The following is a 12,067-nucleotide window of genomic DNA, read 5'->3' as shown; positions in this document are numbered from 1 at the left end:
ATATTTGTTTTCGGTTATATCAAGTTTAAATGAAGTTTATCAAGCCATTGTTAATGTATTGGTGGTTGCTTCCATTGGACTTTGTAAAACAAATTGACTCCAAAATGATGTGAAGTGCAGTGAAAATCACATACGTAGTTAAACTTTCCCATTGGTTCTCTTGACATAAAAAAGTACTTAACAAATATCACCTAACATGAAGACTTCAATTAAATGCTGAATACCCTTTTTATCTTTGTAGAATAATCAGTCTTGGAACTCTTTAGAAAAGAGTGGAAATTGTTGTAAATAGCTATGGTTGCTTTAAAGTGTGGAGACAATTATTAGCAAATACACTAGTCCCGCAAATTCACTTTGGTTTGGGTACTCAACTGAAGTTCAACTTGAATCATAATTCCAGAAAGCAAAATATTTTCTTCTCTTTAAAGCTTAGCTCCCTGCTTGGCACTAGAAGATGAATTAATAAAAGCAAGAAGCAGTAGAAGTTACTAACCATTTTTACTCCCTTTTGGTGAATCGTGAGATACTAAACTATGAAGCAAAAAAAGCAGCTCTACAGTGTTTAAACAATACACAGTAAAGCTTGGATGGTTTTCCAACAGAACAGTTGGATCACATTGTATACAAATAACATGATCTCTCCAAATTTTGCTTTTTATTTTTAGTTCAAATATGCATTTTTGCACATACACACAGAGAAAATTATATTTAGTAGATGCATTTGGCTCAATTCATTGTGGTGTAAAGAGATACAACTCCATTTATGTCAGTGGACTTACACTTGTTTATGTCCACGTTCTGTTTTGTTCATTGTCTTTGAGAATTCCAGCTATTTTGGATATCTGTGAAAATAAGAGGAACTAACAAGTGAGCATATTGTCATGTAGGTTTTTGAAGAAATATTATTTTTATCAGAGTTTATATAGGCAAATGTAACAATACAGTGGACATCTGAACTAATTATAATAGCATGGGAGATTTAATTCTTGACTCTAATACTGGTAGATAAGCTACTGCTGCAGTTGCTGTATACTGGCTCAGAGTTGACATAAAAGTATGTCAGTTGATTTGATTTCACCTTTCATTCTGATTATATAGAAATGGGAAACCAATTGTAGGTCTGGTGCAACCAGGCTGTCAGCAGTCTTTAAAAATATATATACCTGACAGAAGATTTCTATATCTGAGTATCCCACTAAATTCAACTGTTTTACAACATTCTTCTTCACACATTTCACAAAAATATTTTTCTTTCAATAGTTGTTCTATTAAAGGATGGGGCATATTGTATTTAGAAGAAAATATTTTAGTATCTAGTTTATTTTTCATAAATTATAAATTGAACTGTGTACTTGATGTTTAATTATGTAAGTTAATAACATTGATTTTGTTGGAGAGCAGCAAGCAAGGCAGGTAAATAAAATGGTACTGCCCTTGTATCATTAGAGAACTCAAATAATTTCATTCATATTTAATCATTTCAATATTTCCAATGATAACTTTATAATTTCAAATCACTTGATAAATGTATTGCATTATTATTTACTGAAATCCAGAAAATTTCATATACTAAATTATGAGATGTTTCATATACTGAAATATATTTCCCTGTCCTGTTCATCTTGCTGGGGAATAATTTTTACACCTAGAATGTCCAGCAGGGGGGCCTGTCACTATTTTCTGTTTGTTTTCAAATTGACAATATTGGGAACATTCACTGGATGAATTAATATTTAAGACCCCAGTGCTCTAAAGATTTACATGTATGCTTAACTTTACACAGTGTGAGTAGTCACATTAACATCCACATAGCATTTAACCTTTAAGTCTTGTGACTTTGTGTAATATAAACAATATTTTTAAAGATGCTGCTTTACTAGTTAAATAACAGCATAAATGAGCATATTAGGAAAATACTCAACAAAGGAGTGCTTAAAATTGAAATATGGTTTATGTAATGACTACTGTGCCTTAAAAAGCCCAATTGAAGAAACTGAAGGAATGTTAGCTCTGAGCACTTTTTTAGTAATAGAAAAATATATTTAAATGTTTGAAAATAGTTATTTCAAACTTTGGAAAGCCACTAATATTTTTTCTGACTAATGGTATCTTGCCAGTGTCTATGGTAGGAAGAAGGCAAACAGTTGCACAAAGCATGTTTGAGTTATTTAATATTGTGGTGCCTTCTGTTTTTTGTAGCTCAATATGAACTCTGCTCCGACATTCATGCATTTTCCTCCGAAAGGTAAACCCAAGAGAGCTGACACCTTCGACCTGCAGAGAATAGGATTTGCAGCAGAGCAGCTAGCTAAATGGATAGCTGACAGAACGGATGTTCATGTAAGTCATTTGACAATGTTAAGACTGATCCAAACTTATCTGCCTACACTATGATGAACTGACACCAAGCACTGTTTTTCCCCTCATGCATGTTTATTTATCAAATGAAATCTGCAAAAATAGGTTACAATAATACAAATATGAGCTGCAGTACTTGAGCGCACTGTGGTAACTACAGCAATTTGAATGTTGCATTTCAGTCTTTGTTTGGAAGTTATATTTTCATCCAGTCTTATTCTATCACAAAATGAGTGATAATATTGTGACAAGTAGTTGATAAATGTGAGTGTATTTGCAATGTTACTTAAAAAACAAAGTCTGGAGTTTCAAAAGTGTTTTATGCCAAAATAATGGCACAGACATAATAATCAGCAAATATGTTGAGTAAACTTCTTTAATTATTTTTATATAGTTGAATATTATATACAATTGTTCTTTAAAGATGAAAATAAAAACTTTCTAAAGTACTAAAGAAACATACCGCTTAAATTCCCAATTCAGTCACATGCAAAGGGACTATTCTTGGATTTTAAAATATATTCAGAAACTAAATCTTATCTTTGCTATCAATATTCCTAATCATCTATACATGTTTTTCAGTCATGCAGGAAGACATACAAGATGCAGTAGATGTGGTTTAATTAGGCCACAGCTTTATTCACTTAAATCTGGGAATACCCAGCAATAACTCAAGCAGTGCAGATGATCTTTTTTCCTTTAATCACTTCCACCTATTTGGGAAGACTGCCATCAGCACTTCCCCTTCCCAGCTTGGATCCATCCAATTACTGAGACCCTACTGCCCTCCACTCATCTGAGGCAAAGGGGGAGCCTGGAAAAAGGAGAGGGGATGGGTTCTACCCAGTCTGTCAGATACTGAGTCCCAGTTGTGTGACAGTGTTAGCAATATTCCCTTTCATCTGTACAAGAACATCCTTAACATAGAGAATACTGTGCATTCAGTAGATATTGGGTTATTACTCCTCTCTCTGTGTGTAATATTGCGTCACTTCTGTTTGTCACAAAGTAGAAGAATAATTGATACTTTTGTTTTCTCCCCCCCCCTCCTCCGCAGATTAGGGTATTCAGGCCTCCAAACTATTCTGGCACTATTGCACTGGCTCTTTTAGTGTCACTTGTTGGTGGCTTGCTGTACTTGCGAAGAAATAACTTGGAGTTCATCTACAACAAGACTGGCTGGGCAATGGCAGCTCTGGTATGCCAACATTTAATACTGATATATTTTAACATTTCAGTAATATTGTAGCAGTTTTAAATTTTTGTATGTAATGACAAGATGTAATTGCCACTTGCATAGTAATTTAGAAAGTACTGCAGTAATAAGTTTGTCAGGATGAGACAATATTGAATATAGACTGATAATATGAATAGCTTGGCTAAGTCTGATGGGTGGTAAACATTGCTAACTGGGAGGTATATAAGCTAAGAATTTACTAATTCGTTAGTTAAAAATAATTAGCTCCAGTGTCGTTGGTGGTGAAATATGCTACTGATCACCCGATAACGATGGTGAAATGTTAAGGGAGGTTAGAGAGGCTAACCAGAAAACTCAGTGATAATGGGTGATTTCAACTATCCTCATAATAACTGAATATATGTCACCTTAGGGCATGGTACAGAGAAAAATTTCTAGACACCATAAATGACTGCTTCTTGGAGCTGCTTCTTGGAATCCACAAGGGGAGAGAGGCAATTTGTGATTTAGTCGTAAATGGAGCACAGGATCTGTACATGATGTAACTATAGCTGAACTGTTTGGTAATAGTGACCAAAATCAAATTAAATTTAGTGTGTTTGGAGGGAGTAAAACACACACCAAAAATAACCCCAGCACAGTAACATTTAACTTCAAAAAGGGAAATGACACAAAAATGAGGACACTAGGGAGACAGAAATTAAAAAGAGCAGTCACAACGGTAAAATGCCTGCAGGCAGCATGGAGACCACTTAAAACCATAATAGAGACCCAGACTAAATCACAGAAGCAAGTAGGGGGACCAAAAGGATGTTGCCGTAGTTAAACAGCAGAGTAATAGAGGCTGTTACAGGTAAAAAGGAATCCTTTAAAATTTGGAAGTGAAATCCTAATGCGGAAAATAGGAAGGAGCAAAAACTTTGGCAGGTTAAGTATAATAAGGCAGGCCAAGAAAGAAAATGAGAAGCAACTTATTAAAGAAACAAAACCTAACAAAAACTAACAACAAAAAAAACCAGGAAGCCTGTCAAGCAGGCAGCGGGGCCACTAGTGACAAAGGAGGTCCCAAGGAAGGCAAGCCATTACAGACAAGCTAAATTAATTACTTGCATTGGTCTTCACTGCAGAGGATTTGGGGGAGACACCCACATTAGAGCATTTCTTTTTGGGCAACAAATCTAAAGTACTGTCCTAAATTGATGTGTCAACAGAAGAGGTTTTAGAACAAATGGATACATTAAACTTTAATAAGTTGCAGTGATGAGATGGCATTCACCTAAGAGTTCTGAAGGAACTTGAATATGAAATTGCAGAGCTACTAACTTTAGTATGTAACCCATCACTGAAATCAGCCTGCGTACCACATGACTAGAAGGTAGCTAATGTAATGCTGCTTTTTAAAAAGAGCTCCAGAGGTGATCCTGGCAATTGCAGGCCAATGAGCCTAACTTCAGTACCAGGCAAATTGGTGGCCACTACAGTAAAGAACAGACACTAAGTAAATATTATTTTTTGGGAAAGAGTCAATGTGGCTTTTGTAAAGGGAAGTCATACCCCATCAGTCTATTAGATTTTGAGGGAGTCAACAGGCATGTGGATAAGGATGATCTACTTGAGATGGTGTACTTGGATTTTCGGAAAGCCTTTGCAAGGTCCCACGTCAAAGGCTCTTAAGAAAACCAAGTAGTCATAGGATAAGAGGGAAGGTCCTCTCATGGATCAGTATCTGGTTAAAAGATAGGAAACAAAAGATAGGAATAATTGGTGAGTTTTCGCAATGAAGAGGGGATCAGTGGGGTTCCCAAAAAATCTGTTCTGGGACTGGTACAGTTCAACATATTCATTAATGAGCTGAAAAAGGGAATGAATAATTAAGTGGTGAAGTTTGCAGACAACACCAAATTATTCAAGATAGTTAAATCCAAAGCAGAGAACGAGGTGTTACAGAGGGATCTCACAAAACTGCGTGACTGGGCAGCACAATGGCAAATGAAACTCAGTATTGATAAGTACAAAGTGATGCACATTGGGAAAAATAATTTTCTTTCTTTCTTTCAATATAATATAATATAATAAATTAATGTATAGTAGATTCTCTTTCTTGGATGGTAATAGCTAATTTAGAACTTGGAGTCACCATGGATAGTTCTCTAAAAACTTCAGCTCAATGCACAGCAGCAATCAAAAATGCTAACAATACATAATATCACTATCTAAATCCATACATATAATGTCACTATATAAATCTATAGCGCGCCTACACTTTGAATATTGTGTCCAGTTCTGGTCTCTCCATCTCAGAGGATATAGTGGAACAAGAAAGGGTTCAGAACAGGACAACAAAGATGGTCAAGGATATGGAACAGCTTTCATACAAGGAGAGACTAAAAATATTAGGACTGTTCAACTTAGAAAGAGATGATATGATAGAAGGCTATAACATTGTGAATGGTGTGGAAAAATGAATAGAGGACTGTTGTTTACCTCTTTCCACAATACAAAAACCATGGGTCACCCAATGATATTAACAGGCAGAAGGCTTAATACAAACAAGAGGAACTACTTTTTCACACAACACACGTTGCCTGGGATGTTATGATGGCCAAACATATAACTGGGTTAAAGAAAGAACTGGATATGTTCATGGAGGATAGGTCCATCAATGGCTATTAGCCAAGGTGCTCAGGGACAGAACCCATGCTCAGGGCAATCCTAAATTTCTGGATACCATAAATGAAGAGTAGAAGACACATGTGGATCACTCCATAATTGCTCTGTTTTGTATGCTTCCCTTAATTATCTGGTATGGGCAGGATACTGGGCAAGATAAACCATGGTCTGACTCAATATGGCAGCTCTTATGTTCTTAACTTGCATTAGTAAAGATGTATTTTAACTAAAAATATTACAAAGTTTTCAAGTGGCTATTATTACCATTGTATTGCCGCAACTTTTTAAAAAAAATGCAAAGGAAATGGTGGTAAGCTTCAGTAGTTAATGTGGAGATAGCCTTATTATAAAGTTACTCATTCTAAGGGAAATAAAAAAGGTTTTTATAACTATATGAATGAGAGAGTGATCCAAAGAAAGAAGATCCATTAATAAATGAGGAAAGGGATAAAATTATGTTTACACATAGCTGAATAACTCCTTACTTTAAAAATCTGTTTTCAACATAAGAAAGAGAGTAGAAATTTAGATGCTTACATAAAAGTAGCTTTTGAGAGGGAAAACTCAAACAGAACCGGTGAGCTGATTTAGATTACCGTATTCTAAGACATCAAGGAAATTAACAAACAATTTTGTTTTACCTCTCGCAGTTTATTATGGTTCATTGATTTATAATTTAATAGTGCCCAAAAGGCTATAGGAGGCTTGGCAGAAAACAGTCTCTGCCAAACATAGTTTATAATCTCAATTTTAGTTATGACCCAGTGAGCGAGCATGGAAAACTATACGTAGAATATGCTGGTAACGGCTCTCCCAACAGTCTAACTTCTTTCCTTACCAAAACAATGGCACAAATATTGACAGGGGGGACATTTGAGAGACAGATACCTATTGCTTAATTTTCAGAGTCACTAAGCATCAGCAGTTTCCATTGAATCAATCAAAAATGGGAGCTGAAGTTGCCCAGCATCTCTGGAACATTAGGCCACTAGAGGACCCTTGTAGTATTCATTTATATAGAGACGATGTAGCAAGATCTTAAAGCAAATTCTCAGTGCAAATTCCTCAATCCCAGATGTATCAATATACAGAGGCATCATCCTTAAATTATGGTTGCTGATAAGAAACTTCAAGTTCCCTTTCCAGACAGGTCTGTTTTACTGCAACAGTGGACAGAAAACCATAAATATGTACATACATAGATTTTTAAAAAGGAAAAAGTGATTATAGCTTGCCCCACGTATTTTAGCAAGGAATAGGGTTAAGTAACTTAAGGGTTCTAGTTTTTAAATTGGGGCAACTCCTTGTGCTTCATCGTAAAGAGAGATAATGGCTGAAATGGGAACAGAATCTAGGGGTGAAATTCTGGTTCCATTGAAGTTAATGGCAAAACTCCAACTGACTTCTGTGGGGCATCCAAAGCGCCAGTCCCCAATTCTAACACCTTTTGTACCAAAGAAAATTGGGCTTGCTGTATTTTGTGCTAATTTCATGTATGTTATTTCCATATTGCCACCATTTTTATTAAAATAATTATTTTAGGTATGCTAATGAGGGAGCCTAAATTTCTGAAGCACTTCAGACTAATTGCTACCGCAGTCCTAATTAAATTCCACAACAAGGATTACTTAAGTTATTGGCCTACTGTAACAACACACTAAAAATAGGTCTTTAAAAAGTAGATTCTAATTCACATTGTGGCAGAAAGTTTTAAAAGACAGCAATATGCAATAAATATTTTTCGGTTTAGAACTTGAACCATAATGATGTGCAATCTTTTGAATGGACTAAATGCATCTGTGATACTGGCAGACAAGGCACCAGCTCTTGCCAAGACTCTCATGTCTCAACTGAACATGGACAACTACATAGCTGGAATCAGTCTGGCACACATGTATTAGTAAAGCAGGAATTAGAATTGTAAGAACGTGTTTAGTGTTTAAACTTTATGGGATGCTTGTGAGTTGCTGCATGCATTAATCTCACTTATAAAATCTGTGTTCCACATTGTAAGGTAATATTTAAGCATTTGTATTGTAAGCCTCTGTGACTGTGTAAATCACCAGACTGGAGAAAGATATTAACTAGTGTAAAGAGTTGGTCTCCAACAGAAGGTTTTATGTCCTGGCCAATGAGGAAGGCCCATCAAACTAGACAGACTATTGTGAAACATTAAAGAGAATAAAATACTTTGTTGCTTGGCTCTTCCCCCCGCCCCCCCTCCCCCCCGCCCCATGAAGAGAAGTCATACAGGAGAATTCCTCCCATCAGCAGAATTCACAGCTGAGAGCACATAGGAGTGGGGATGAGGGGTGGGGAGGGAATAAGAACCCCTAACAAGAAATCTTGCTGCTTGAAATTGGGGGTGGGGTGGGTGGGAGTGGCATAAGCATAAGGTTTTTAGGCATAAGCAAGGGATCCTCAGTTGCTTAGCTAGTTTAGCCCTAAAGACCATATAGTGTTTGCTGCTTATAGAAGCTACGATTAGCTTTTGAAACTTAAGATTGTAACTCATTTGTGTATATATGTTTACCTGCTTTAACCTTGTGACTATCTCTCTCTTGATTCCTTTTCCAACTTGATTGGCTACAAGTATTGTCTTTGGTCTGAGATCTAAAGTGCAATTGACCTGGATAAGTGACTGGTCTTTTGGGACTGGAAGTAACCATAATATTGCTGTGATTTATGGTGTAAGGGACCATCTGTCACAAAGGTACGCTTACCTGGGTGGCAAGACAGATAGGAGTACCCTGGAGGGCTGTCTGCAACTCCATGTTAAGGCTGTTATAGTGCCTGAGGAGTTTACACTTGGTATTTGGTTGGTGAAATATAAGTATAAAACTAACAACCAATTTGAGGTTTGTACCCTGCTTCTTAATAGTCTGCCCTGAGGTTGGTACTCACGCTCTTGAGCCACTGCAGGACAGCTTGACAGCTTCCATATTAAATTTACAGTGTCAGACAGTCTTTTTCTGGAATCAGTGATCTTTTTTATTCTAATTTCCTATTCCAGTGTTCTCTATACACACATCACCAGCTTGACTTTTTGTTTTGTTTTACTCCATAATTCTGCAGTTATTGTGTCATTACGGCTGAAAGTCTATAGTTGAAACAGAGAGTTAGTCCAGTATCATGGAAAGCTAGTATTTCAAGACATAAACAAACTCCATTTTTTAACCTGGGTTTTCTTAGAGAATGTGCAAGATTAAGGAAGTTTAAAAGTCTAAAGATTTGATTTTTTTCTTGAAATGGTTACATGGTAATCCTACTAGTGTCTACACTTAGACTTCTGATCCTGATTTAGTAGTCTTCACTCACATGATTATAAATTATATCATAGATAGGTTCCTAATTGTGCTTAACCCTAAGGCCTTTTGTCATTTCAGTCCCATGAGACAGGATCAAATCCAAATGTGAAAAAGTAAACATTGCAGTAATATCTTCCTGAGTCTGTAGAAAGACAATTACCATGATTCTCCTTCCATTGATAGATTTGCTAATTAGTAATAGAGTGAATTTAACAAGCCTTTTCTAAATTGTACTATTGATATTCCTAATCCTTTTGGCAGCCATGAATCTGACAAGAAGCTGGTTAATTTTATCCAGCTGCTGCTTGGCAACACTATGATCAGTAGCAGAGTCAAATATTGGATATATTCACAGAAGAGGAAGACCAATGATGGATACCAGGCATGTGAGAGAGTACCAGAGACCACTCTCTCCTCCCCATAGTCCTTGTAGGAGAGGCTTGAGGGGGGAAAAAGAGTAAGGGGGACCTCTTCCCCGTCCTTACAGCAGCCTTAGAAAGTAATCTTTGCAATCATAAGAACTGTACATTTTATTTTTCTTAATCATATTTTGATAGACAAATATAAAAAAACATGATGGCTTATGTCTTGCCCTGGTGAGTGAATTTTGTCAAGCTGAGTATATAATTACGTACATATAAGCAATGTGGTTAGTGACTACATAAGCAACAACATACAACAGCATATAGTTGGGTAATACACACTGCTAATACTGTATCTAATGACAATCAGTTTTGCATGTGTAGCTAACACATTGATGAAGACAAAAATGATTGAGGTGACAGCTCAGTCTCTTCTTCCTTATCCCATCCAAATTACTTTTTTACTGGTTTTGTTTGTTCTATGCTGTATCTAAACATAAATCTCCATCCTGCAATGGGATCTTCCAGCACTGATCCAAAAGTTGCCTGGAATCCCTTTGACTTCAGTAGAACTCCACATGAACAAACATTTTTACATTAGCAGATCCTTTTGCAGGACTAGGACCTTGGGTTGCAAGTTCTCTAGGGCAGATACAAGTTCTTGTCTATGTTCTATAAATGCCTAGCACACTTTAGGTGCTATATAAATACTAATGATGTATATACATCTTAAAGTGCATTGTAGTTATGCATTTTGGTATTTTTATTTGGTGCTTAATAAATATTAAAACAGTAAACTACTTTTGCATAAAAGGCCTTGAAAAGGGAATGTTAAGATGGCAATAGACAGTGTCTAGATAAGTGCGTTGAGTCATGCCTAAATTGTCCGTTACAGAAGTGCAGAAGCAGTTATGAAGCATATAAATAATTAGTAAACACTTTCAGAAGTAGTCTGTCTCGTGCACATTTTTCTCTTTAGGACATTTAAAAGCTAATTTATTTGGGACAACCTGGCAACAGATAAAACATCTGCAGAAGGCTCTCACTTGAGATGGGAAATTTGGCAGTTATGCCTGGTCACCATTGACAGCCCTTTTTGAATCTGATGCAGAGCTGAAGAGGGAATGGAGCTAATTTCAAACAGTAGTTTTTGCAACTCTGCTTAAATCAAAAAAATATAGTTAACAGTTTTTCAAACTGCCTTTTGAAAATGCCTTCTCCAATCCAGTAGTATCTTCAAAGAGGAGACATGTGAATTTGTGATTTGTTGGGACTTTTGTTGTGATGTGTGTGAGGTTTTTTTTTAAAGAATATTTAAATTATTCTTCACACCAAGCCATATCCTTCTTTGAAGCCGTTTATATACTACACAGACTTTAAAATTATTGAATCAGTTAGATCTTTCCAGTGTGAAAAATTGCATTAAAGGAGTTAAACTTTTTTTCTTAACTTACTCTGGGGGGGGGGGGGAGGGAGGGATGTGTGAAAGTGATCTCCTGGTTTGTATGGTTTCTTAGAGTAAGTAGGAAGGTAGTCCTAAGATGCTGACTTTGCCAGTCAGACTTATCCAGATCAGCTGTGTATAAAACTAAAAAGAGGAAAAAATACATATTTTTTATTTACATCTGTGCTGTATTATCTTTCATAATGGAAGGATATAGGGATATGTTCTGTTGTCACTTACAAAGGTCATTTGGATTTTCACTTTGTGTATTGGAGCAGAATTTGACCTAAAATCTTTGTCTTTTCTTAATAATTTGAGAAGCATGATCATTTTAGAATAACAGTAGAACATAATTATATATGCCTTATTTTGTTTATTAGCACATAGTTTGCAGGTGGACTACTGACTCAGTAGAAGTTGAGTGGCTTGTTATCAGAAGTCTCAATTAGATTTTATTTGATTTGTTTGTTCTATAATGACTGTATACACCTACAACCACTCCATGTTTTGCTTTTGTTTCCCAGATCTTTTTGTTTTATTTGGAGATTGACAAATAAGTAGGATTTTTTCTTAACATTTCAGTTAGGGGAGAGGTGGGAAGAAACAACACAGAAATTAGTAATTCCAGTGACAACCAGCAAATGGCAAAAAATAAAACATGACCGTAGTTTTTAATAAAACATTGCCTGGCACACACATGGGCTTTCAGAGCCACAAAGGTTGTCTA

General features: G+C 36.1%; 1 protein-coding gene across 5 annotated transcripts in view; it reads left to right on the top strand.

Annotated features, from left to right (window-relative positions):
- The window catches only part of TUSC3 (tumor suppressor candidate 3), a 307,547-nt gene that overhangs the window by 166,449 nt on the left and 129,031 nt on the right, over positions 1-12,067 (top strand). For all 5 annotated transcript variants that reach the window (XM_039542533.1, XM_039542535.1, XM_039542532.1 and 2 more), the window contains exons 4-5: positions 2,200-2,340; positions 3,416-3,556. In XM_039542533.1, the coding sequence (XP_039398467.1) occupies positions 2,200-2,340; positions 3,416-3,556 (282 nt within the window). The remainder of the gene's footprint in view (positions 1-2,199; positions 2,341-3,415; positions 3,557-12,067) is intronic.

Source organism: Mauremys reevesii, linkage group 5 (genome assembly GCF_016161935.1).
Source record: "Mauremys reevesii isolate NIE-2019 linkage group 5, ASM1616193v1, whole genome shotgun sequence".
In the NCBI taxonomy this organism is placed as follows: Eukaryota; Metazoa; Chordata; order Testudines; family Geoemydidae; genus Mauremys; species Mauremys reevesii.
This window is presented reverse-complemented; position numbering and strand designations above follow the sequence as displayed.